Below are 27,505 nucleotides of genomic sequence, written 5' to 3' on the forward strand. Positions count from 1 at the left end.
GTTTTGGATAGTAAATTAAACTATTCCCTATCCTACAGCGCCCCCCAGTGCAAGTCATTGTAACGACTTGCGTTGCAAAAGTTGCGTGGTAAAGGTACTGCGTGGTAAAAGTTGCGTTGTAAACGCTGTTCCCCCATACAGCCACCGGAGCCTAAAAAAAGGGACACTCTGGTGACGCAAGAGGCTTGTACATATGCCCCAAAGTGTCTTGGGTTTTCACCTTGCAACAATGCCCGAATAGGGTTTGAAATTCTGTATTATGAGGAAAATTGATTAAAGCCTTCAGACTCTCATCTCAACAACCTAAGATTCTGTGGGAGACAAGGGGCCCTCGGACTCTGACGGGGAAGTATCTAGGCTACTCCAAAATAGCAGCTACGGTCGGGGTACATACACTAAAAAGGGTGAGACATTGAGAGGATGGTGTGTGAAGAGGGTGCATAGCTTCATGCATTTGTTGTGATACCATTTGATGGACGTGGGTGATTGCTCCTCCTGCAACTCAAAGAAATGTAGACTGCTAAAGCACATTGGATCACATATAGTTATCTCCTGACATACAAAACCAGATAGAAGTAGTCATCTCGTACTCAAAGTATAGGCTTGCAGACCACCCTGATTTCCTCACCTGAGGTGTCCCTTCTTCCAGGAGATTGTGTGAAAGATTGTGGAGACGATGAAGAGGCTGCTGAGGCCGAGCCCATAGATCCACGCTGAGAAGGCCTCCCATTGGTCATCCGACAGGAAGTAAAGAATTGTGCTGCCAAGGATGCTGGGAATAATCCAAAGCTGGAAGGAGAGAAGAAACACTTATTTTTTAAATGTATTTCGTTATTTAATGCGATTTTATATAGCGCGAACATTACCCGAAGGTGTCAGAGCGCTTTACATAAGAACCAGTTGCGATACATAAGGACTTAGGATTACATGCATTACAAAAAGATACAAACAGAGAAAAAAATTGCAAATGTACAAGCTCTAAAGTCACACAAGGAAGAGATACAAAAACATTGCAAATGTAAAGGTAGTAAAGTCATTCAAGGAAGGGAAACGAATGGATATACTCTAAGACTCACATAGGAATGGTAGAGAGTACAAAGGTCTACTGCATATACTAGTGATTAGAGTTATCTCTATATACATAGGGAAGAGATTGGAATGGATATACATCCTAGGGAAAGGTATCAAAGGAAAGTCAACAAAAACAATCTAGATGTCTATACATAAAATTAAAAATGGGGTTACAAATTATAGATATAATCAATGGCCCATGTGAAGTATGCTTTGTTTTGCAAAAGTGTATGCATTGAGCCCTCAAAAGTATGATTAGCCGAAAACTATACCTACTTAGTCCTACTAGATTCCCCTCAAGGCACATATATAACTGTTAATGACATAATTGATGAAACCACAGATTAGCAGTAACGTTCAAGGGTCAAAGTCTTACACTTCAGTACCTGTAGAGTTTCTCATTGCTTTAACTGACTCAGTCTGGTTCATGTGCATGTTTTAATTAGATACAATAGTGGAGTACTACCATACTTTATGACTGCCTGTCTACATATATGATGAATTTATTACGTTACAAAGGAAAATTATAAGGTTTACTTAGAGAAATATTATATCCATTACCATCACAAACCGTAAACTCCTTTTTTATAGAGAAATGGCTGACTATATTCACAAAGTTCCACAATCCATTATATTCAACTGGCAACAAAGCAGTTTGAGGGATTTCCCTGACCACTTAGAAAGGCGTAGGGTTCTTTCTGGTTCACCTCCTCTACAAATACCTAGGGGGATATTTACAATAAAATGTCAGAGAGCGGTGTTACTCCAAAATTGGGAACACCGCGCTGTGACATTTTTTAAATACAGGGATGCAACATATTTACAAAAATACGGTGCACCCCTGTGTTTCCCCTAGCGCTGGCACTAAAAAAGCTGCCTATCGCCAGCGCAGGGACCCTTGCGCCATGCTGCACCTTCCTGCACAAAAACAATCTGGAAAGGCGATTTGCTGTTTCTATGTGTGGAGCAGAATCCCAGGATCAGGTGTTACCTGGCCTTAGTCTTTGGCGCTGCCCCATCCTTATAAATATCGGACAGCGTCAAAAATCAATGAGTGTGGTGGTGGAATGCCCACTGCAACACCCATTGCACGCCCCTTTCACGTTAAGTGCAGTGTGAAAAGGGGCCTTATTTACAAGGTGCCCTGAAGCCACATTTAGTGCCTTAACGCCGCATTGTACGTAAGGAGAAGGGGACATCACCACCAGAATGCTACTAAAATCCACTTGTAAATATGCCCCCTAGTCTGTGGGAAGGGTATGCCCAGACGTGGGTCCCGTGCTCACTACGCCACTGGAGTCAAGCTATCCTGGCTGAAGACGGCTGATAGCCAGAAACGGTCCTAGGATGCTTGATTCCGGTCCAGGGAACACATGGCTTGGCAGTTCGGGCTGGACTGTTCCCATGAGGCACATGGTCAAGACTGATTTGCATATGGCCATGTCTGAACTGGGGTGGCTTGGTGAGCAAAATAACGATGGATTAAACCCAGATCTGTGACTGGGGGGTGAATGTTTTGCCATTGTGCAAGATTCCGTCCATCATCTTGTGTGTTTTCCTGTTCACCCTAGTCTGATGGCTGCTCATCTTAGTGAGAGGTGATTGGGGGCTCATGATGCCATGGACTGTGTGCTGCACCTCGGTAAACAACTTCTTTTATGCGATGCATAAATGCAGAGGACAGCCTTCATGCTAGCCAGGGTAAGTGGTGCAATCTTTAAAATTGTTTAAAGCAAATTAACAACTCAAATCTCTTGGTTGACAACGGTGCCAGGATGGATCTCTACTGGGTCTTCAATGTAAACTAATAGCTTCCTCCCTTCACAGAAAGGGACTGGTAGCTTTAGGCAGGGGCAATGCCCAAGTCAAGGATAAATGTGAACCTTTGACTTGTTACACCGAGTAATAAATGATGGCTCAGAGGAGGAAGTGGCTCCCACCTTCAAGAGGATACTTCAACAGTAAGTGGAATTTAGGTCAGTAATGATCTGTTTTGCACACCTTTTTTCATTAGCTGCAGGTTTCAATGCAGCCTATGGCAATGATAGTGGCACGGGGCAGTGTGCATGTGAAGCGCACATCTTGGAAAATGTCAGACATGGTCCATCAAGGCTGAGATGGGCAAGCTATTGGACCTACACGTGATTATGCATTTCCTTTGGCCAAACCTTGAATTGATTAGCCAAGTCTTTCCAGGGTTAAGACCCATCTAGTCCCTGGGATCCCGTGCCCATCCACATGTGTGTGTGCCACTGTATTCAAATAAACTGCGGTGTGCATTAGGGACATTGAGTGTGCGGCTGCACACGATCATGCTTCTCTTACAGAGTGTCCTCAGTCCCAGTAGACCGTGACAGCCAGCACACACCTGAAACTGTTCTAATGTGTTGGTTCTCTGTTTAGCCCTTTATCCTTCCTGTGGTGCCAGCTTTCATCTGACAACAGTGCCTCTGGAGATAAACCACATCAACATTTTGGGGTTCATAAGTCTATAAAAGAAAAAGAGCAAAAGGAGAGACACTTCTCCCGAATTGGGAGAAGAACTTTTTAAAACACCAGCACTTTGGTTGGATCCAACATTTTGCTTGTGTATCATTCCAGAGGGGCTCAAATATTGGGCCTCTTAGCCCAGACTATCACTTTTCATCTTGATGTTGACAAATCCCTTCACATTGTTGATCAGACGCAATGCCAGGAGAGGAACCTTTGGTGGTCGTTGCTTTCAGCACGCTGAGGACAAGCCTAGATTCTTGGTACACCTTACTGCGGTGACCTTTGGTAAACAAGGAGGTGGACCTCCATCTGAGGAGAGGAGCAACACAGAGCACTGGGAGACATGTACAAGTGCCATTTGATTACTACAGGAGGATGAATCAAGGAACAAGGACTACTGGAAGTGGTAAGACTCTAGCATCACAGCTGACCTTCTAATAAGATAAAAATCAAAGAGCAAAGCATTGCATGGCGCAAGGAGCTGCACTTGCTCACTTGTGAACCTGCACCGTCCATGACCCCCATTGTCCAAGGGGGAATATATTGGCCTCTATAGCCTCATGGGGGCCAGGAAGTTTTAAAATCTTATACCCCGCCCAATGTTGTGTCTTGACCTGCTGGCTGGAACTCATCACTTTGACTCTGGAACCAATTGCACCATCTCAATAACCCTTACAGTTTTGCACAAATACTTTCTTTAACCCCTAGACTGCAATGATAGAGCATTTATCCATCATCATTTTTTTTACCGGGTATGCCTTCATGAAGAATATATTTTACAGGCATAAGACACAAATGTTAAGGGAAGTAACCTTTCATTGTATGTACAATCTTTATGCAGACCCTGCTCATAGCGTCTGGCATAGGAGTGTGGAGGCTCCACAGCAGTAAAGGGGTTGTTGTTAATATCACAGCTCTCATGATAATAATGCATGTTACATACAGAACAGGGCAGAAAATTAAAATGTTCCACTACTCTGGGGCATACATTATAATCACCTAGAACCTCATTCTCAACAAAGGCGGCTAGCAAATCTGAAAATCGGTGAGGCACAGCGCGTCATAAACTCACAGATATGTTGCCTTTCTCCACTCCCCTCTCCCAACGATGAGCAGGATGTAAGGTGGTTTACTTCCTGCTTCTGAATCCAACCACTCCCGGAGCTGCTGAAAGCAGCTCCCGGGTTGGTTGTAGCAGGCTAACCCAGCACTCATTTTGAGGCTGTGGGCCTGTGCCTGCAATGACACGTCTGTTTTACAGCCCTGGGATTGTAGGCTTTGAAGTGCGCATGACAGATTGGCCACGAACACCGACTAGTCATTGTGCATTACACAAGAATCTGTCTGATTCGCCCCCTCCATCACGCTTGAGCTAGCACAGCCGGCGGCACACAGAATAAAAATATGGTAATGACAATTATATTGTTCTGTGTGTACCTGCTGGGCTTGCATCAGGGGGTCGATGCTCCTCCACCTTAATGGAGGAGCCGCCGCTGATTCTCAAAGAAATTAGTGAATCTGTAGCTGGAGTTTAATAACCTAGCCCGGGTCTAGATTTATTCATTTATGTAACTCACATGGAAATATTTTATTCAGGATTTCACAAAACATGTCCAAGTCACCTGCCATACTTTTAGCTTTTCAGGCGTGTTTTGTGATTTTTTTTGTGTGTAAAAATATAAATGCTTTGACCCTCAAAAAATAAAAAGAATGTGTGCATTCATTTATATTGTTTTCCTTTCAAGGGTAAAATATTTCTCTGGATGAGAAGCCCCTTCCTCTACCCATCCACTAACTTTGTATTGGCCACTTGTTCCCATCCCGGAGATGTATTTACGCTTGCATTTATCCATGGTAAATCTATGACCATTTCAGGGTTCCAAATTGTTCGTCAATAACTATAAATGTTTGCAAATGTTCAGCACATACCTGCCCTGTAATGGCCGGTCCCTACCTATAAGTGTAGGTGGACTCACACAGGACACCTACATTTGCACTCATCTTCAAGAATCATGCCCAGGACTCTTGGCAATTTAGTACTTTCTCCAAGTCTACTGGTGCAGGACCCTTGTTAAATCTGTGATAGATTCTAAGTGAAGGCAATTTTTTTTAAACCTGGAAACTCAGTAGCTGAGGCTTAGGTCATCCAGGTACCCAGTGTTGTACCAGCACAGAACCACTGGTGTTGCGTTATCCAACACGACGATGCCTCTACTACTAAAAAGGGATTTATTAATTTCTTTAGAGGTAAATGAATTAGCTCCTATCAATAAGAATCCACAATAGAAACATGGGAGGAAATCCCAGTAAGGGTCTGTCCAATATGAGGTGCCTCCTTAGTACCTGCTTCTTGGCTGCACTGCAGATAAATGAAAATAAATCATTTTCCAGGACAGCTATTTCAGGAAAAGCCATCAGGAAACAGCGTTAGAGAAGATCTTTCAGGAAGACAAATGGAAAAGCATCCTCAAAACTTCTTCCACAACAAGCTCTCCCTTTGATTGGAAGTTCAGCAGAAGTTGATCCAAAAATACGTCCCAATTGAAGTAAATGTAATACTTGGGTAATATAGGTAGCAAATGATTGCGAGAATGTGAGTTCCTGGTCTCCTATAGGCACATTTTTCTGGACACGCCCAAAGATTCAATATTCCACTGTGAAATTCACACACATCTTAAGCAGTAAGTTCCCAAACATCAGAGGCTTGGACCCATTTCAAAAAGGAGAAGATCCCCCCCTTAACCTTAGTGGTGGAAGCCAACAAATGTATCATATTACATTTGATGATGATAATGAAATTAGACTTTTAATGCGCACAGCTAATCAGAAGCGTGTACCGGCACAGTAGCCAAAGATGAGAGGATAGTAACCGTAGTTCAAACCTGATTAAAAAAACAACCCCTAGATTCATCAAAGTCCCGTTTTGCGAGTCCTTAATCGCGATTATTAAATAATCGCTATTAAGGACTTGCAAAACGGGACTCGTGTAGGAATCGCTAAATAAATTGCGATTCCTACACATTCCTTATTTGCGATTAGCAATTTGCTAATCGCAAATAAGGATGCGATTTCAAGGGTGCTAGGGGTGTCCAAAGGACACCCTGTAGCACCCCTGAAATGTAAATTTAGACCTATGTTGCGCACACACATGTCCAAAGGACATGTGTGTGTGTAACATACAACTGAGAAAAATGCACAAAAGTGCAAAAGTGCATTTTTCTCAGTTTTCGCTATTTACCACGAAGTCAGACTTCGCGGTAAATAGCGGCAAAAAATAGCGAAATCGCAATTTATTAATGGTTAATGAATAGCATTTAAGGAATCTCAAATTGAGATTCCTTAAATGCGATCGCAATTTGAAAAATCGCAATTTTTTGCGATTTTTCAAATTGCAGTTCATGACCCATTGATGATTTCCAAATGCCATTTTTGCGGGCGCAAACGGCCGAATTCTGCGATTCGCACCGCTTGCGCCCGCAAAAATGCTTCATGAATCTAGCTGCAAGTTTTAAGCCTTTTTTTAAAGGCTACCAGATTAGAAACATCCCACAGATCTAAAATAAGTTTGTTCCAAGCAGTGGCACACAGAACAGCCATGTTCTCGTCCTCCTTATTCTGGGAATCACTTCCAATAGTTAATTGGCAGATCTCAGATTTCAAGTGGGAGAATGGAAGCTAGCTCTAAAGTACACAGCCCCCGATTGGTGAAGAGCCCCATGTGTCAGCACCAGCGCCTTCTCACACATCATATTAGAAATTGCAGTCAGTCACCACAGTGAATCAATGGAAATGTAAAGTGAGATAAATATGAGGATAAAGAGGTTGACAGATCGGATCCAGCTCAGTGAACCACTCTTTCAGAACATATTGGCTCTGTTTGACGACCTCCACCCACCGTAGGTATGAGGCGCAGCACAAAGGATAACAAATGCCCATGCAGTGTCCTGACACTTATAATATTACCAAGCACATACAAAGAGAAAGATAGGTCTTATGAGCTTGAAACAGGCGAACAGACTGACACTTAGCAGCAGCCTGGCAATATGACTTTAGCCCCTCTTGCAACAAATTCTCTGCACCAGAAATAGAAAACTGACCATGGAAACATTGCACACCAAGACCCCAAAACTTTGCAGTGTCTATGATCCAGACCATATGGTGCAAAACTGGGTCAAGCACTACCCTGTTTTCTGTTCCAAAGATCTCACCCAATTCTCCTAATGTTTCTATCAACCTCATTTCAGATCCACATTTCCCCGTTCTGCATATGGACACTCAGGTTAACTGTGCTGAGACAGGTTACTATTCCCTATGTACAGTAAGCAAGTAGGGGCAAGGACACATTTCTGGTCCAAGGAGTGTAGAAGTGTGAGGGAAAATATTCCCTTGAACTAATCTGAAATGAAAGCACTAATGATATAAGAAGCTGCATTTTCTTAAGGATGTTCCTCAGATTTGAAACTTTGTGACCTACTAAAACAAGTTATTCCTTTCCAGTAAATACACAATACAATTAATGTAAACAAAAAAAGAAGAAGCAGAGGACGAGAAATATCATAGTAAAGCTGCTACACTGTATTTTCTTTAACGAGGACTTGTTACACCGAGTAATAAATGATGGCTCAGAAGAGGAAGTGGATCCCACCTTCAAGAGGATACTTCAACAGTAAGTGGAATTTAGGTCAGTAATGATCTGTTTTGCACACCTTTTTTCATTAGCTGCTGGTTTCAGTGCAGCCTATGGCAATGATAGTGGCACGGGGCAGTGTGCATGTGAAGCGCACATCTTGGAAAATGTCAGACATGGTCCATCAAGGCTGAGATGGGCAAGATATTGGACCTACAAGTGATTATGCATTTCCTTTGGCCAAACATTGAATTGATTAGCCAAGTCTTTCCAGAGTAAAGACCCATCTAGTCCCTTGGATCCCTTGCCCATCCACATGTGTGTGTGCCACTGTATTCAAATAAACTGCGGTGTGCATTAGGGACATTGAGCGTGCGGCTGCACACGATCATGCTTCTCTTACAGAGTGTCCTCAGTCCCAGTAGACCGTGACAGCCAGCACACACCTGAAACTGTTCTAATGTGTTGGTTCTCTGTTTAGCCCTTTATCCTTCCTGTGGTGCCAGCTTTCATCTGACAACAGTGCCTCTGGAGATAAACCACATCAACATTTTGGGGTTCATAAGTCTATAAAAAAAAGAGCAAAAGGAGAGACACTTCTCCCGAATTGGGAGAAGAACTTGACTTTTGAAAACAGCAGCACTTTGGTTGGATCCAACATTTTGCTTGTGTATCATTCCAGAGGGGCTCAAATATTGGGCCTCTTAGCCCAGACTATCACTTTTCATCTTGATGTTGACAAATCCCTTCACATTGTTGATCAGACGCAATGCCAGGAGAGGAACCTTTGGTGGTCGTTGCTTTCAGCACGCTGAGGACAAGCCTAGATTCTTGGTACACCTTACTGCGGTGACCTTTGGTAAACAAGGAGGTGGACCTCCATCTGAGGAGAGGAGCAACACAGAGCACTGGGAGACATGTACAAGTGCTATTTGATTACTACAGGAGGATGAATCAAGGAACAAGGACTACTGGAAGTGGTAAGACTCTAGCATCACAGCTGACCTTCTAATAAGATAAAAATCAAAGAGCAAAGCATTGCATGGCGCAAGGAGCTGCACTTGCTCACTTGTGAACCTGCACCGTCCATGACCCCCATTGTCCAAGGGGGAATATATTGGCCTCTATAGCCTCATGGGGGCCAGGAAGTTTTAAAATCTTATACCCCGCCCAATGTTGTGTCTTGACCTGTTGGCTGGAACTCATCACTTTGACTCTGGAACCAATTGCACCATCTCAATAACCCTTACAGTTTTGCACAAATACTTTCTTTAACCCCTAGACTGCAATGATAGAGCATTTATCCATCATCATTTTTTTTACCGGGTATGCCTTCATGAAGAATATATTTTACAGGCATAAGACACAAATGTTAAGGGAAGTAACCTTTCATTGTATGCACAATCTTTATGCAGACCCTGCTCATAGCGTCTGGCATAGGAGTGTGGAGGCTCCAAAGCAGTAAAGAGGTTGTTGTTAATATCACAGCTCTCATGATAATAATGCATGTTACATACAGAACAGGGCAGAAAATTAAAATGTTCCACTACTCTGGGGCATACATTATAATCACCTAGAACCTCATTCTCAACAAAGGCGGCTAGCAAATCTGAAAATCAGTGAGGCACAGCGCGTCATAAACTCACAGATATGTTGCCTTTCTCCACTCCCCTCTCCCAACGACTAGCAGGAAGTAAGGTGGTTTACTTCCTGCTTCTGAATCCAACCACTCCCAGAGCTGCTGAAAGCAGCTCCCGGATTGGTTGGAGCAGGCTAACCCAGCACTCATTTTGAGGCTGTGGGCCTGTGCCTGCAATGACACGGCTGTTTTACAGCCCTGGGATTGTAGGCTTTGAAGTGCGCATGACATATTGGCCACACACACTGAGCAGTCATCGTGCATTACACAAGAATCTGTCTGTCCCGCCCCCTCCATCATCCTTGAGCTAGCACAGCCGGCGGCACACAGAATAAAAATATGGTAATGACAATTATATTATTCTGTGTGTACCTGCTGGGCTTGCATTAGGGGGGTGATGCTCCTCCACCTTAACGGAGGAGCCGCTGTTGATTCTCAAAGAAATGAGTGAATCAGTAGCCGGGGAGTTATATAACCTAGCCTGGGTCTAGATTTATTCATTTATGGAACTCACATGAAAATATTGAATTCAGGATTTCACAAAACATGTCCAAGTCACCTGTCATACTTTTAGCTTTTCAGGCGTAATTAGAGAAATGTTTTGGGTTTTTTCTTTTTGCGTGTAAAAATATAATGCCATTGACCCTCAAAAAAAAAAAAAAAGAATGAATGCATACATATATATATTGTTTTCCTTCAAGGGTAAAATACTTCTCGGGATGAGAAGCCCCTTCCTCTACCCACCCACTAACTTTGTATTGGGCACTTGTTCCCATCCTGGAGATGGATTTACTCTTGCACTTATCCATGGTAAATCTATGACCATTTCAGGGTTCCAAATTGTCGGCAATAACTATAAATGTTTATGGGTGTTTGCAAATGTACAGCACACACCTGCCCTGTAATGGCCGGTCCCTACCTACAAGTGTAGGTTGACTCAGACAGAACACCTACATTTGTAGACAGTCATCAAAAGAGGAATGGACACTTGTAACTATTTAACCTTTGGTTAAGAATGGAACACCCTCATAAACGCAGTGTTTAACGTGCAGTATATATCTTTCATCCGCCCCACACTCGCGTTAAGGCATTTATTATTGGATGTTCCAAATACGTGCTATATGCCAGCCTCATCCAGAGGCAACCTCTGGCTATAGTAGTAGTGTCCAGAGATAAAAGGCACCCCAGAAAAAAATGTAAAAAACAATATCTTCACCAATGTAAGAATTTAATGGAGAGGGTGAGGTTATTTGTTATTAAAAACTTGTCGGTATCGCTTGAGAACAAGTTATTGGATCTCATTATACCTTGGGTTAAACAAAGTCAACATGTTTCTGCTCCATATTGCCCAGCCGAGTCTACGGAGCATTCGTCAGGACAGAACAACACACACAAACATTAATACTTTTACTTACACGACTTGTGTAGTAATGCAAAGAAATTATTATAATTGCAGTTTTTAAGCTTTTACAGGATTTCTGAGGAAAAAGCAGAAAAAGATACATTTGCATTCCACCAGGTATCGTAGCTCTGTAATACCTCTCCAGATTCGGGATTCCTAAGCCACCCTCCTCCACTTTCAGATAGCCCAACTCTCTGCGCATATGTGGAAATGCTTCTACCAATATAAAGTGGAATATTTCTCTTTGAAGTGCCTCAAGTGTCCCCCTTGGGGGCTGGACTGGAATGGTTTGGAACAAGTACAGCACCCTTGGTAGTACTGACATCTTAACTGCCACCCGGCCCATGAGCGAGAGATGATGGCGCTGCCAGTTTAATAAATCTTGAGTGATCCTTTTCGTGAGCTTAGCATAATTCATGGAGACCGTCAATGAAACCATCTCCGCAAGCTCGATCCCCAAGTAAGGAGTCGACTTTGTGACTTGAATCCCTGCAAAGCGACCAGGTCTTTTTTGCAAGGCTGTCCTAACCCCGGACAACTGTAAAATCTGAGACTTCCCTACATTGATTTTGAAGCCGGCTACCTCGCTGAAGGCCTCTAGCTCCTTTAAAAACCCTGGAACCGACTGTTCCAGTTCTTCTAGTGAGGCCAGGATATCATTGGCATACAAACTCACTGTGTGTCGCTCTCCACCAAACGGGATGCCCAGTATGGAAGGATTGTCACGTAACTTTTGCGCAAGTGGCTTGATGTAGAGAGTGAATAAAAGGGGTGATGGTGGACACCCCTGTCTGGTGCCCCTTCGAATAGGGAAGGGGCGAGAAGATATCCGTTAACTTTGATGGAAGCTGTGGGGGAGATACAGCCACTCGCTACCCAAGTCCTGAAGTGGTCCCCAAAAACAAAGTGGATCAACGTGCATTCTAGGAAGCTCCAATCGACGTGATCGAACGCTTTCTCCGCGTTGACTTTGTCTATAAGGTGAAGGACATGTTTCAAATTATCCCCTCCTTGGCGGCTTTGGATAAACCCTGCTTGGTCTGGATCAATAATCCCCAGCATCATCGGACCCAACCGTGTGGCTAGAATACCCGTAAATAATTTAAAATCGATGTTTAGTAGAGACACCGTACGATAGGAGCTACATTTCTTCCAGTCTTTGCCAACAATATGCGCCGCTAGCATATCTACCGGAATCATGCTTGGGCCCTTAAACGAGTTATACTAACGTGTGAGGATTGGCGCCAGTAGGTGACAGAAGGACTTGTAAAAGCCCCCTGAGAGGCCATCTGGGCCCCGGAGATTTAAGAGGTTTGAGAAGAGATTGCCCCAATTACTTCCTCAAACCAAATTAGGGCGTCCAATTGGCCCGCCAGCCCCTGTGTTAATGCGGTCATGAGTACCCCCGATAGGTAGGATAACTGTAGATTAGTCGACATGAGTTCTCCGGTGTAAAGCTACATATAAAATTCCATGAACACTTGAGCAATTTCCTCATCCTCAGTGTGTTCCACCCCCCTGTCGTCCTCAAGTGTCTGCACCCAGATCTGCTGGTGCCTGGCCCTCAATTTGCTCGCTAGCATGCGTCCCGTCTTATCCCCACCGCTGTAGTACGCATGTTTGAGCCTTAGGGCCACATATTCAGCCCCGTCGAGGTCCAGCCCCACCATTTGCTCCCTAGCTAACTTTAGTTTCTTCCAAATCCTCGGTGCCCCTGTAGGGCTGTGAACTCGCTCAAGTGTATGTACCTGTGCAGTGAGTTCTGCCCTTTTCTCTTTCCGGACTTTCTTCTCCTCCGCGGAGATGGCTATCAATTCCCCCCTCACAATCACCTTCAGACCTTCCCATAGAGAGGCTATACTTGTTCCTGGGGAGTCGTTTAGCTCCAAGTACCCCTTTATGCAGTCAGTAAGTTGATTTACCAGCGCTTGTTTGTGTAGCAGCGTCTCCCGTAGGCGCCATCCCCCAAATTTAGCCCGGTGCAGTGGTAACCGTAGTGTCACCCCTAAGGCATCATGATCCGACAGCGCAGCCGGCACAATGTCTATGTCATCTATCCTGATGCATATTTCTTCCATGCCTATCATATAATCGAAGCAATACAAAAGGGGATGATGGATGGAGCGTTTGAGCAAATCAAACACTCACCCCCAGTCAACTGATCTGGGTTTAATCCATCACCATTCTTTAGCTCACTCCAGTTCAGACATGGCCATATGCAAATCAGTCTGACCCTGTACCTCATGGGAACAGTCCAGCCCGAACTGCCAAGCCATGTCTTCCCTGGACCGGAAACAAGCATTCTGGGACCGGTTTCGGATTCATAATCCTCATCAGCCAGGTTATCTTGAATCCAGTGGCCAAGTGAACAAGGGACTCACATCTGAGCATACCCTGCCAACTTAGGGCGAACAAAGCAATACAAAAGGGGATGATGGATGGAGCGTTTGAGCAAATCAAACACTCACCCCCAGTCAACTGATCTGGGTTTAATCCATCACCGGAAACAAGCATCCTGGGACCGGTTTCGGATTCATAATCCTCATCAGCCAGGCTATCTTGAATATAATCGAGGCAGGCATACGACTTGTGTGCATGTGAGTAGTACAAAAAGTGTGAGCTGTGGGGATGTGCTGTCCTCCATAAGTCCACCAGGCCCAAGGACTGGAGCCCCTGCTTAGCCTCTTGTGAAAGCTCCTCTGCAATTTTTTTTTTAAACCTGGAAACTCAGTAGCTGAGGCTTTGGTCATTCAGGTACCCGGTGTTGTACCACCACAGAACCACAGGTGTAGCCTTATCCAGCATGAAGATGTCCTTACTACTAAATAGGGATTTAAAGTAATGACCTATCAATAAGAATCCACAACAGAAAAATAGAGTAACTTCAAGCAAGGAAAGCCCAGCACGTGTCTATCCTATATGAGGTGCCTCCTTAGGGTTCATTGGTACCTGATTTTTGGCTGCACTGCCGATAAATGCAAATAATTATTTCCCAGGACAGCTATTTCAGGGAAAGCCATCAGGAAACAGAATTAGAGAAGATCTTTCAGGAAGACGAATGGAAAAGGATACCCCCAAAGCTTCCTCCACAACAAGCTCAGCCTCTTGGTTAGAAGTTCAGCTGAAGTTGATCCAAAAATACTTCCTAATTGAAGTAAATGTAATACTTGGGTAATATAGGTAGCAAATGTTGGAGAGAATGCTAGTTCCTGATCTCCCATAGGCACATTTTCTGGACACACCCAAAGATTCAAAATTCCAGGGCCGAAATCCACTGTGAAATTCACACACATCTTAAGCAGTAAGTTCCTAAACATCAAAGGCTAGGATCCATTTCAAAAAGGAGAAAATTCCTCCCTTAACTTTAGTGATTGCAGCCAACAAATGTATTGTATCAATGTTGATGATGATGATGATGATGATGATAATGAAATTTGTCTTATAATGCGCACAGCTAATCAGAAGCGTGTCCCGGAACAGTAGCCAAAGATCAGAGGATAGTAACCGTAGTTCAAACCTGATTAAAAAAACAAGTTTTTAGCCTTTTTTTTAAAGGCTGTCAGATTAGAAACAACCCACAGATCTAAAAGGAGCTTGGTCCAAGCAGTGGCACACAGAAAAGCCAATGATCTACCTCCTGTTCTAGTCTTCCTTATTCTGGGAATCACTTCCAATAGTTAATTGGCAGATCTCAGATTTCAAGTGGGAGAATGGAAGCTAGCTCTAAGGTACACAGCCCCTGATTGGTGAAGAGCCCCATGTGTCAGCAATAGCGCCTTCTCACACATCATATTAGAAATTGCGGTCAATCACAACAGTGAATCAATGGAAATGTAAAGTGAAAAAAATATGAGGATAAAGAGGTTGACAGATCGGATCCAGCTCAGAGAACCACTCTTTCCGAACATATTGGCTCTGTTTGACGACCTCCACCCATCGTAGGTATGAGGCGCAGCACAAAGGATAACAAATGCCCATGCAGTGTCCTGACACTTATAATATTACCAAGCACATACAAAGAGAAAGATAGGTCTTATGAGCTTGAAACAGGCGAACAGACTGACACTTAGCAGCAGCCTGGCAATATGACTTTAGCCCCTCTTGCAACAAATTCACTGCACCAGAAATAGAAAACTGACCATGGAAACACTGCCCACCAAGACCCCAAAAACTTTGCAATGTCTATGATCCAGACCATGTGGTGCAAAACTGGGTCAAGCACTACCCTGTTTTCTGTTCCCCAGATCTCACCCAATTCTCCTCCTTTTTCTACCAACCTCATTTCAGATCCACATTTCCCACTTCTGCAATGGACACTCAGGTTAACTGTGCTGAGACAGGTTACTATTTCCTATGTACAGTAAGCAAGTAGGGACTTGGACACATTTCTGGTCCAAGGAGTGTCTCCCACTGATCTGACCATGTCAACCAATGCAGCACCAACAAAGTTCTCAGGTGGTAAAGACTGCTGAGGCACACCAGAGCTAGAAGTGTGAGGGAAAATATTCCCTTGAACTAATCTGAAATTAAAGCACTAATGATATAAGAAGCTGCATTTTCTTAAGGATGTTCCTCAGATTTGAAGTTTTTTGACCTACTAAAACAAGTTATTCCTTTCCAGTAAATACACAATACAATTAATGTAAACAAAAAAAGAAGAAGCAGAGGACGAGAAATAGCATAGTAAAGCTGCTACACTGTATTTTCTTTAACGAGGACTTTTGCTCTTTTGATTGAAACTTTATCAAGAGAGTTGCAAAATCAATGAAGTCCTCCAATGAAAGCCAACTGCTGCCCCGAAAGATACTACTGAGCCAATGTTGTGCAGAACAGAGAAGTTTTAACACCTTCCGAGCGTCGAACGTTCAGCGCCCAGTGCTGAACGTTCGAATAACGAATGCTGACCCGTCGGCCAACGGTCGTGCGCAGCACTGGCAAGGTAGTGCTCGTGATGACCGTTGGCTGACGGCAGCACTAAGGGTTAAAACATGGGCAAAGTGGACAATTGCCCTGGGCCCCCAACTTCCAAGGGCACCCCATGGAAAGTAAACGTTCTCTTTATCTAGGTCACCTCTTTTTATTTCGATTACCTCAGCCTTTCTACTCCATGCCTACCCCTTCCTCTGTATCTCTACCTGTCTTCGCCCAGTATCATTTAAAGGAGTTTGCAGACCCTGGGAAGGCATATTTCAGCTTTTTATCATATTAACCCATTTCTGAATTTTAATTCAGCATCAGATGGGCTTCAATAAGCAGAAAGTGGGCAGTAAAATTAAGAACAGGGGGACTCAAAATATGTCTTGCCCAGACCCTCCTCTCATATTATATCTCTGCTTTATCACTTCTTCTGCTCTCCCTACTTCCCCACTTTGTATATGATCATCTCTCTTTCTGCAGGCACAAGATCAAATAAAATATGATTTTTCTTAAGAATATCGGGGTTCTCAGAAGTTCTTTTGCGAGAGTTGATCAGTTCTTAATTTGTGTCTGTATTTGCAGGTGGTGGGCACTTGCTCTCAGTTTATTGACCCAGGCTTATTATGGATCATTAGGCGATGACTCGGGCCAAAAGAGAGAAGAGGCAGAGACGGAGGAAGAGAAAGATAGGAAAACAATGACAAAGAGAGAGGGATAAAGCCGGGATGATAGAGAACCTGCAAGAGTAAAATAAAGAGACAAGAAGTGTAGGGTGATGGAAGAAAGAAGCATAAGCGCTTGGAACCTTGGTATTTGGCTACATCAGTGATGGGCTCATAAGAAATACTTTTAGCCCCTTTACCCTTTTTCACCATTGGGGATTAGCCACATTGGGGAGCATTGGATATAAGCCACAGTTCGGAACAAAGTAGTTTCAACCACACACTCCATGTTTAACGTTCCAGTGACACCTGGTAGTAGTAAGTGAATTGTACGATTTTACAACTCTAAAATTAAACATTTCAGAGATATTTTAAGGTAAGGGCAAACTGGTCGCAGGCCCAGGGCCCTCAGCTTTTGGGGGAACCCTTATAGAATCAGCTCTGTACAGCAGAGTCTTGCTTTGATGGCCTTGAATAATTCTTAAACAGATTGTTTTAAATACCGTTCTCCTTTCATTTATTTTTAACTTGAGTGATGTGTGAGAGTCTATACAGACATTTTTTCAGAGAAATGCTGTGTTTATGTTTCATGCAACATCCACAAAAAAAAGTTTCTTTTGGATCAAAACAGGACCTCACATATAAGAAATGGGAGGGGGTCACAAGGAGTGTTTGCAGTAATATTAGTGAGTTGCTTTTGTGTTACAATATTGAAAACTTGTTACTATCCCTGAATATTAGATGTAAACACACTTAGAATTTGGACGAGTGTGCCTGTGCCGTGTCAGTGACCTGGCCAAAGAGGGCATGAAAGAGCCAAAATTGGATCGTAAATTCAAAGCTGTTCCAAAAAGAGACCCCAAAAATATGTTTGGCTCAGGGTCCACAAAATACTTAAGATGTACTTGAAACATTTACATGATAGTTAATGTGTTTACTAGAGCAGGCCTAGTGAGTAAGTGAATAGAGCATGGCCTGATTCTAGCACAAATGACATGCCTTTTACCATGTTTACGGATAACTTGAGGTAATGTAGTATGAAACTGGATCCCTTTTTTAAAACCAGGGTTTCCAGGATTTTTTACAAAAATGTCTCTGGCAAGTCTACTAAAATCGTTTAATCAAAGGAGGAAGGATGTGGCAGAGAATCATTCGGCTTCTATTGGTTATAGTCAAAAATCAAAGAGGAACGAATCACACATCCTGTTCTTACGAGGGTCTAGGGTTCTTGTATGGTGAAGACCCTCATTCACATTAAGCATACAATGCGGTATATCTTGATTCTCCGCTCTGTTCTTAAGTGAGTAGTATCATCATTGGGTCTTTTATCAATTGAGTCTGAAATCTCATGTTGTCAGCAGAAAATGAATATCCTGGTACTTTCTGAAAGTGGAGACTGTATCGTCTGTACCTGTGTCTCATCTCGGTAAAACAGCAGAAGACCACACCTATTCTGCACGAGTGAAATATGCATATGGAAAAAATCCTTGCCCCAGCCATTAATATTTAACAGTAATAATTCAGAATTCCCTTATTTCAATTAGCTGACTGACACCTGAACTGTCAGGGTGACATACTATATCGCAAGATGCTCAGCAGGTCACATTACACATGTGGCTTGACATGCGTTGGGACCATTTAAAAAAACAGAGGTCCTAAGCCTAGAACAGTATCTGAAAACAATGACATAAAGACCACAATCGGACATGTACACTTTTCTTATACCCAGCCGGGCAAAGAATTTATTTGAGGAATATATGACAAGAAGTCAATTTATGCGTTACATTATAACATCAAACATTTTAGTGTTTGAAGTAAGGCACAAGCCTGTGCCGTACTAAGCAATAGAGAAAAGGTTGTGAGAAAGGGTGCAGAAGAAAGAACAGTTTACATCAGGCAAAAGGAAGGTTTGAGCAAGACCTGGTACTGCTTTAGAATTCAAATTGGCAGTATTCCCTAGAGTAGAACATACATATACGAATAACAATGAAACAACTGTATGTCTACATGACAAAGTCGACGGCGTTTCGATCCCGCGCTCAAAATAATGGGATCATCATCAGGACTTAATATATGCCTGGAATATCATAAAGTAATATGCCTGTAAAGAGAAACAGGGGAAAAAACAGAGAAGCAAAAAATGTATTTTTAGAACGCTACTCTGTGTTTGAGAACATAAAAGGTCAACTTAGTCACACTCTAACTGACATGCAATTCGGAATCGCAGTGCAGTGAATAGTGTTTGGTTGTTGGTTGTGACATGAAACTTGGACATAGTGTTGCTGCTGGGATGTGCCTATTTTGTGAAAGGCAGTCATTTCTGTGATCGTGGAGAAATGACAGCCTGTGTATATAGTAGCTACCGGAGAGTCGGTTTCAATGCAGGAAGGTGCTGCTAGTGATAGGGTGCAAGAGTTAAAAAAATTGGGCGTGATCAGACTTAGTGTTAACGGTATATCATGCCGGCATACCCAGAGGCTGGAAAATTGCGCGTTCAATTTAATCGGCAGGGGCCACTCAATGCGTTGGCCACTCAATGCGTTGGGTGAGGAACTTCAGAAAACTAGAAAAGATATGACATTAATTAGATATGAGACCCTGGTGGGCTCGGGTGGCAAGCCTACTGTGGGTTCGGCTCTTACCAATGAATATTCAGAATCAGTTCCCGAAGGATTCTATTGTTCTGGTTGGGTTGCCCAATTTGGGATCTCCATCTGGTGGAGACTTCGTTGGAAGTATAATCTGTTGGCATGAATTAGTGATTGATATTAACAACATGTAGGACTATATAGATACACCAGGGGTCAGGGGCAGAGGCATTCTCACCTTTGAGGAAGATAAGTTAGCCCTTAGAAGCGGTCAGATTAATTCGATGATCCGCTGAGTTGGGTCGAGTGAGCGCCTTGCTATTTGGCGTTCTCACCGTGTTTGTTGGAAGCTCAGTCCGTAGCGGCGGTCGGGAAATTGCACGATCCGCTGTTGGCAACAAGGAATAGGTTTAGAGTATACCCACGGTCACAGCGTGTCCGGGGTGAAATTGCTGGGCTGGGGAGGGGTTCTTACCTCACAGAATGGACGGGGTGCCGATACACCAGTTCCTCGCAAGTGACGCTGCTTCCTGATGGGATAGCGTACAGCCGAGGTTTTAAAACAGTGCGGTCATGTGACAATGGTCATGTGATCGCGGGTAGAGTGCGGCGGCCATCTTGGAGTGGGGAGGGTGAGGGGATGAGTAACGGCGCAGTGAATTCGTGCTTAGGGGGTGGGCGTGACATAAATCATTTCAAACAGTAAGTCACTAAAGGCACAATATGGTAATTGAGACACTGGTTAAAAACAATCGGGTTCAAGGTTGCCAGCAAAAACTTGACGATTTCTTTTTCAACTGATCTGGTTGAGTTAAGTTCAGAGCAAATTTGTCCAGTCCTCGCTTCTGTTCAGGCCAGTCCTGATAGTGTTAAATTGGATGATGGACTTGAGTTCCTCTCTGTTCATTAGTTGGGCGAGATTCCCACCTCTTTGTGGGAGTTTGATAGCTTTCAGGATGGTCCACTGGATGTCGTCAGCTGTGTGGTTCATCTCTGTGAAGTGTTCCACCATGGGAGCATTCGGCGTGTTACATCTGATTCTGCTCCGATGCTGGCTGATGCGTGTCTTAGCCTTTTGACTGGTCTGGCCTATATACATTTTCTTGCATGGGCAGAAAATAGCGTAAATAACATTTCACGTATTGCAGTTTGTGAAGGATTTCATTTCAAAATTTACGCCATTGTGACTGATACTCCTGGTTTCAATTGTGAATTCGCAAGCAATGCAGTGCCCACATTTCACCTGACCCTGCAGTGGTGGTAACCCCCAGTTGGAGTCAAGAGTGGTCCGGGGGGATGGGGGTCGGTAAGGCTGCCCTCACCAGATGATCTTTCAGGTTTTTGTTTTTTCGGAATGCGAAAAGGGTTTTTTCTAAGTTAAGAATTCCAGCATTTATGGTAGGCCAGTGTTTAAGGATTGATTTTCTGATTTTGTTAGACACGGGACAAAATGTGGTCACACACGCTATTCTGTCTTTATTTTCTTTTGGCTTTGGTGTGAGTAGGACATCACGTGGACAATACCAGGCCCTTTTTGAGGCTGCCTTGACTATTCTTCTCGGGTAACCACGCATTTTAAGTTTATTTGATAAGATTGTGGCTTCCCTGAAGTAGTCCGTTTTATTCGAGCAGTTACGCCTTATTCGTAAGAACTGGGAATAGGGTAACGAATCTTTTAATGCTCTGGGGTGGCAGCTATTGTAGCTGAGCAGAGTATTTCGCTCCGTTGGCTTTCTGTAAAGGCGCGTTAGTAATTCGCCTTCATGACTATAGATTGTCAGGTCCAAAAAAGCTATTTGGGATTTGTCGTGGGTCAGGGTAAAAGTTAGATCCGCACAATTATTATTCAACCAATGAAGAAACAGGTTCAGTGTATCAATGTCATGGTTCCAGACTAGAAAGATGTCGTCTATGTAACGACGCCACAAGGAAATCCCTGTAAAGAATGGGTTGCTGTTATGTAAGATGACACCAGTCTCCAATGCATCCATGAATAGAATGGCTAGGTTGGGGGCAGAAATAGCCCCCATGGAGGTCCCCTTAATTTGTTGGTAGTGTGTGCCTTCAAACGAGAAAAAATTCTTTCAGGATGGTCCACTGGATGTCGTCAGCTGTGTGGTTCATCTCTGTGAAGTGTTCCACCATGGGAGCATTCGGCGTGTTACATCTGATTCTGCTCCGATGCTGTTATAATGTAACGCATAAATTGACTTCTTGTCATATATTCCTCAAATAAATTCTTTGCCCGGCTGGGTATAAGAAAAGTGTACATATTGTCCGATTGTGGTCTTTATGCCATTGTTTTCAGATACTGTTCTAGGCTTAGGACCTCTGTTTTTTGAAATACTCGATACCCATGGTCCAAAGCCATTAAGTGGGTCCCCCTTGTTTATTGTAAAACTTGAGCGCAATCGCTGGATTGCAGGGGTTTCTTTAAACCTTATACCTCGGTTTCCGAGGAAGGCCACCCTAGTGTCCTCAGTACTCCTATCCTTTCTTCTTGCAATCTATATCCTTTATTCCTTTCCCGTAAGTAATGTCAACCCATGTCCCACTCTACACTGCGGACTATTTAAAACATTTATGTTCAAAACCGTCTCTACTATCTGAGACCTCAGATGTCCCGTCCTCGACCAGTAGTTCCTTACCTGATCAACTGGAAAAACTCAGGAAGAAACAGGTTCGGCTACAATTAATGATACTCATGCTCACAGATTACCTAAAATCAGAGGTTATTCCCCTAGGCCTTCAGGTTCACAATATTCCTGGAATCTTCACAGACAACCCAAAGTACATAACAAATTTTAGCTACATTGGAACCACGTGCTCGAGACATTGGCTCGCATTGGGAATCGATATTGCCACAGAGACATTAGAATCTCTAGAGAAAGAAATAGCAGAGGTCCTTAAACAAATAAATGACACTGACCCTACTGCTGAATGTAAAAAACTACTGGAACAAATAGACAAAACTGTAGCTGAGTTCCACAGAATCGAGCAAAACAAGAAGTCGAACAAAATAAAGAAGGATATAAAATCTTACAATATAGAAAACACCTATCCGTATTTACAGAAAGATTTTTATACCAACAAACCTCATTTCAACCCTAACACAAGACCTTGGGGTAGATACAATAAGCGACAGAACCTTGTGGGCTTTTCGGAGACATCGGGAGACTCTTCCGATAGCTCAGACCCTGGAGAGGGTAGAAGTAATTCAAGACGAGGAGGCGGGGCACAAACCAATTTTTTATCCCGGGGCCAACCGAACACCCCCCAACGAGGGAAGGTGAAGAAACCACAGCGCTGGTTCAACGCCCACGGTGAGCGGAAGACCCGCAACAATTTCTACCAATGGTAGAATATGTGAACAATCTTGAACCTCCAGCTGAGGTAATCCCTATTTTCAATTTGTCCCAACACAATTTACGTGGCCCTGAACTAGAGCTCCTTAAAAAGGGTCTCTCATTCGTACCAACTGTTCGTCCAAATTTTATGGACCTACAGGCAGAACTTTTGAAATTTTTCAGGCTTATCCGCCTCAAAGCCTTCTTTCAGCTGCATCCTTCACCTTTGAGCAGCTCGAACACTCCATTCCGCCCACCCTCCACCTTCCTACCCACTGCTAGCATGATTCCCTCAGAAATTGTGACCTTTGAAAAACTGGTCATAAATGATCTGTCTGAACTAGAGAAAAGGAAAATCTATATACCATACAATATCTCCAAACTAGAGAAAGAGGCAATTGACACATTGAAAACAAATTCTTCACTCATAATCAAGAGTGCGGATAAGGGCGGCGGGATTGTCCTCCAGGACATCGACTCCTACAGAACAGAGGTCCTTAGACAACTCGAAAACACTGACCATTATCAGCGTCTCCCAGGGAACCCAACTAAGGAGATCCAAGCCACCATAATGGAACTTACCACCAAGGCCAGGACCGAAGGGTTCCTTAGCAAAAAGGAACACTGCTTTCTGAATGTGAAAAGTCCTCGCATACCTGTCATCTACACCCTACCTAAAGTTCACAAGAACATTAACCAACCACCAGGCAGACCCATTGTGTCAGCTTGCGGCTCCATCTTGGAACCATTGGGCGCATACGTGGACTTCTTTATTAAAGAATTTGTTCCCAATACTGCTTGCTATGTTAGGGACAGCATGGCAATGATAAATCTGATAGAACACTATCCCTTTGATCCCACCATTAACACACTATGCACCCTAGATGTAGAATCTCTCTACACCAATATCCCGCAAACAGCTGCCTTACTAGTGATCCAGAGAATCTTAGACACACGGCCTCGCCCCCACAGGGTCCCAAGTATGTTCATCCTTCAATTGCTTGAACTGTGTCTCTCAAAGAATTCTTTCTCGTTTGAAGGCACATACTACCAACAAATTAAGGGGACCTCCATGGGGGCTATTTTTGCCCCCAACCTAGCCATTCTATTCATGGATGCATTGGAGACTGGTGTCATCTTACATAACAGCAACCCATTCTTTACAGGGATTTCCTTGTGGCGTCGTTACATAGACGACATCTTTCTAGTCTGGAACCATGACATTGATACACTGAACCTGTTTCTTCATTGGTTGAATAATAATTGTGCGGATCTAACTTTTACCCTGACCCACGACAAATCCCAAATAGCTTTTTTGGACCTGACAATCTATAGTCATGAAGGCAAATTACTAACGCGCCTTTACAGAAAGCCAACAGAGCGAAATACTCTGCTCAGCTATAATAGCTGCCACCCCAGAGCATTAAAAGATTTGTTACCCTATTCCCAGTTCTTACGAATAAGGCGTAACTGCTCGAATAAAACGGACTACTTCAGGGAAGCCACAATCTTATCAAATAAACTTAAAATGCGTGGTTACCCGAGAAGAATAGTCAAGGCAGCCTCAAAAAGGGCCTGGTATTGTCCACGTGATGTCCTACTCACACCAAAGCCAAAAGAAAATAAAGACAGAATAGCGTGTGTGACCACATTTTGTCCCGTGTCTAACAAAATCAGAAAATCAATCCTTAAACACTGGCCTACCATAAATGCTGGAATTCTTAACTTAGAGAAACCCCTTTTCGCATTCCGAAAAAACAAAAACCTGAAAGATCATCTGGTGAGGGCAGCCTTACCGACCCCCATCCCCCGGACCACTCTTGACTCCAACTGGGGGTTACCACCACTGCAGGGTATGTATAGGCATTTATATAGCGCACTACTTACCCGTAGGGTCCCAAGGCGCTTCGACCGCTGCGAAACCCTTCCTGGCTTCCCTGAGAGATGGTCCCTTAGTGGGTATCTCCAGGGTGAGACCAGGCATCCCCGGCGGTCTGGTGGGGCCGTTAGTGAGGATGAGGCAAGCTAAAGCCCAGAGTTGCCGAGTGTGATCGCTGATCAGAGTGGGCACCGAGGCGAGAGAATTATCGAGTCCGCTGACCCTGGTCCAGAAACCTGCCGCGCCGGGAATCGAACCCTGGTCCCGGGCCGTCCTCTGCTCTCGGGTCTGCCGCCTCTAACCAGTGAGCCACACTACCTCACTTCATGTGAAATGTGGGCACTGCATTGTTTACGAATTCACAATTTAAACCAGGAGTATCAGTCACAATGGCGTAAATTTTGAAATGAAATCCTTCACAAACTGCAATACGTGTAATGTTATTTACGCTATTTTCTGCCCATGCAAGAAAATGTATATAGGCCAGACCAGCCAAAAGGCTAAGACACGCATCAGCCAGCATCGGAGCAGAATCGGATGTAACACGCCGAATGCTCCCATGGTGGAACACTTCACAGAGATGAACCACACAGCTGACGACATCCAGTGGACCATCCTGAAAGCTATCAAACTCCCACAAAGAGGTGGGAATCTCGCCCAACTAATGAACAGAGAGGAACTCAAGTCCATCATCCAATTTAACACTATCAGGACTGGCCTGAACAGAAGCGAGGACTGGACAAATTTGCTCTGAACTTAACTCAACCAGATCAGTTGAAAAAGAAATCGTCAAGTTTTTGCTGGCAACCTTGAACCCGATTGTTTTTAACCAGTGTCTCAATTACCATATTGTGCCTTTAGTGACTTACTGTTTGAAATGATTTATGTCACGCCCACCCCCTAAGCACGAATTCACTGCACCGTTACTCATCCCCTCACCCTCCCCACTCCAAGATGGCCGCCGACTCTACCCGCGATCACATGACCATTGTCACATGACCGCACTGTTTTAAAACCTCGGCTGTACGCTATCCCATCAGGAAGCAGCGTCACTTGCGAGGAACTGGTGTATCGGCACCCCGTCCATTCTGTGAGGTAAGAACCCCTCCCCAGCCCAGCAATTTCACCCCGGACACGCTGTGACCGTGGGTATACTCTAAACCTATTCCTTGCTGCCAACAGTGGATCGTGCAATTTCCCGACCGCCGCTACGGACTGAGCTTCCAACAAACACGGTGAGAACGCCAAATAGCAAGGCGCTCACTCGACCCAACTCAGCGGATCATCGAATTAATCTGACCGCTTCTAAGGGCTAACTTATCTTCCTCAAAGGTGAGAATGCCTCTGCCCCTGACCCCTGGCGTATCTATATAGTCCTACATGTTGTTAATATCAATCACTAATTCATGCCAACAGATTATACTTCCAACGAAGTCTCCACCAGATGGAGATCCCAAACTGGGCAACCCAACCAGAACAATAGAATCCTTCGGGAACTGATTCTGAATATTCATTGGTAAGAGCCAAACCCACAGTAGGCTTGCCACCCAAGCCCACCAGGGTCTCATATCTAATTAATGTCATATCTTTTCTAGTTTTCTGAAGTTCCTCACCCAACGCATTGAGTGGCCAACGCATTGAGTGGCCCCTGCCGATTAAATTGAACGTGCAATTTTCCAGCCTCTGGGTATGCCGGCATGATATACCGTTAACACTAAGTCTTATCACGCCCAATTTTTTTAATTCTTGCACCCTATCACTAGCAGCACCTTCCTGCATTGAAACCGACTCTCCGGTAGCTACTATATACACAGGCTGTCATTTCTCCACGATCACAGAAATGACTGCCTTTCACAAAATAGGCACATCCCAGCAGCAACACTATGTCCAAGTTTCATGTCACAACCAACAACCAAACACTATTCACTGCACTGCGATTCCGAATTGCATGTCAGTTAGAGTGTGACTAAGTTGACCTTTTATGTTCTCAAACACAGAGTAGCGTTCTAAAAATACATTTTTTGCTTCTCTGTTTTTTCCCCTGTTTCTCTTTACAGGCATATTACTTTATGATATTCCAGGCATATATTAAGTCCTGATGATGATCCCATTATTTTGAGCGCGGGATCGAAACGCCGTCGACTTTGTCATGTAGACATACAGTTGTTTCATTGTTATTCGTATATGTATGTTCTACTCTAGGGAATACTGCCAATTTGAATTCTAAAGCAGTACCAGGTCTTGCTCAAACCTTCCTTTTGCCTGATGTAAACTGTTCTTTCTTCTGCACCCTTTCTCACAACCTTTTCTCTATTGCTTAGTACGGCACAGGCTTGTGCCTTACTTCAAACACTAAAATGTTTGATGTTATAATGTAACGCATAAATTGACTTCTTGTCATATATTCCTCAAATAAATTCTTTGCCCGGCTGGGTATAAGAAAAGTGTACATATTGTCCGATTGTGGTCTTTATGCCATTGTTTTCAGATACTGTTCTAGGCTTAGGACCTCTGTTTTTTGAAATACTCGATACCCATGGTCCAAAGCCATTAAGTGGGTGCCCCTTGTTTATTGTAAAACTATGCGTTGGGACCAGGCACAGGCTGCGCCCCGCCCTGAAAGGAGCCCCAAGAGAAGGCCACACATTTCATGAGATTTGTTGCTCTTGGGTTTCACTTCAGAACTACCTGTAAAACATGTAGTGCTTAATTTGAGCCAGTGGTTTCCGGTGCTCGGCACTGGCACTTAATTGTTAACACTGGCACTTATGACAGTTGCCACATGGTGGTGCTGTTTTTGCAATATAAAGATGAGCAGAAAAAACTGTTGTTTAATCATTCAATATACATTAAAAACAACTAATTCCAGCTACCCAAGCC

At 43.8% G+C, this 27,505-nt stretch overlaps 1 protein-coding gene across 1 annotated transcript in view; it reads right to left on the reverse strand.

Annotated features, from left to right (window-relative positions):
- The window catches only part of MMD2 (monocyte to macrophage differentiation associated 2), a 247,430-nt gene that overhangs the window by 58,753 nt on the left and 161,172 nt on the right, over positions 1-27,505 (reverse strand). The window contains exon 3 of the mRNA XM_086949686.1: positions 629-789. Within this exon, the coding sequence (XP_086805812.1) occupies positions 629-789 (161 nt within the window). The remainder of the gene's footprint in view (positions 1-628; positions 790-27,505) is intronic.

Source organism: Lissotriton vulgaris, unplaced genomic scaffold (genome assembly GCF_964263255.1).
Source record: "Lissotriton vulgaris unplaced genomic scaffold, aLisVul1.2 SCAFFOLD_924, whole genome shotgun sequence".
Taxonomy (NCBI): Eukaryota; Metazoa; Chordata; class Amphibia; order Caudata; family Salamandridae; genus Lissotriton; species Lissotriton vulgaris.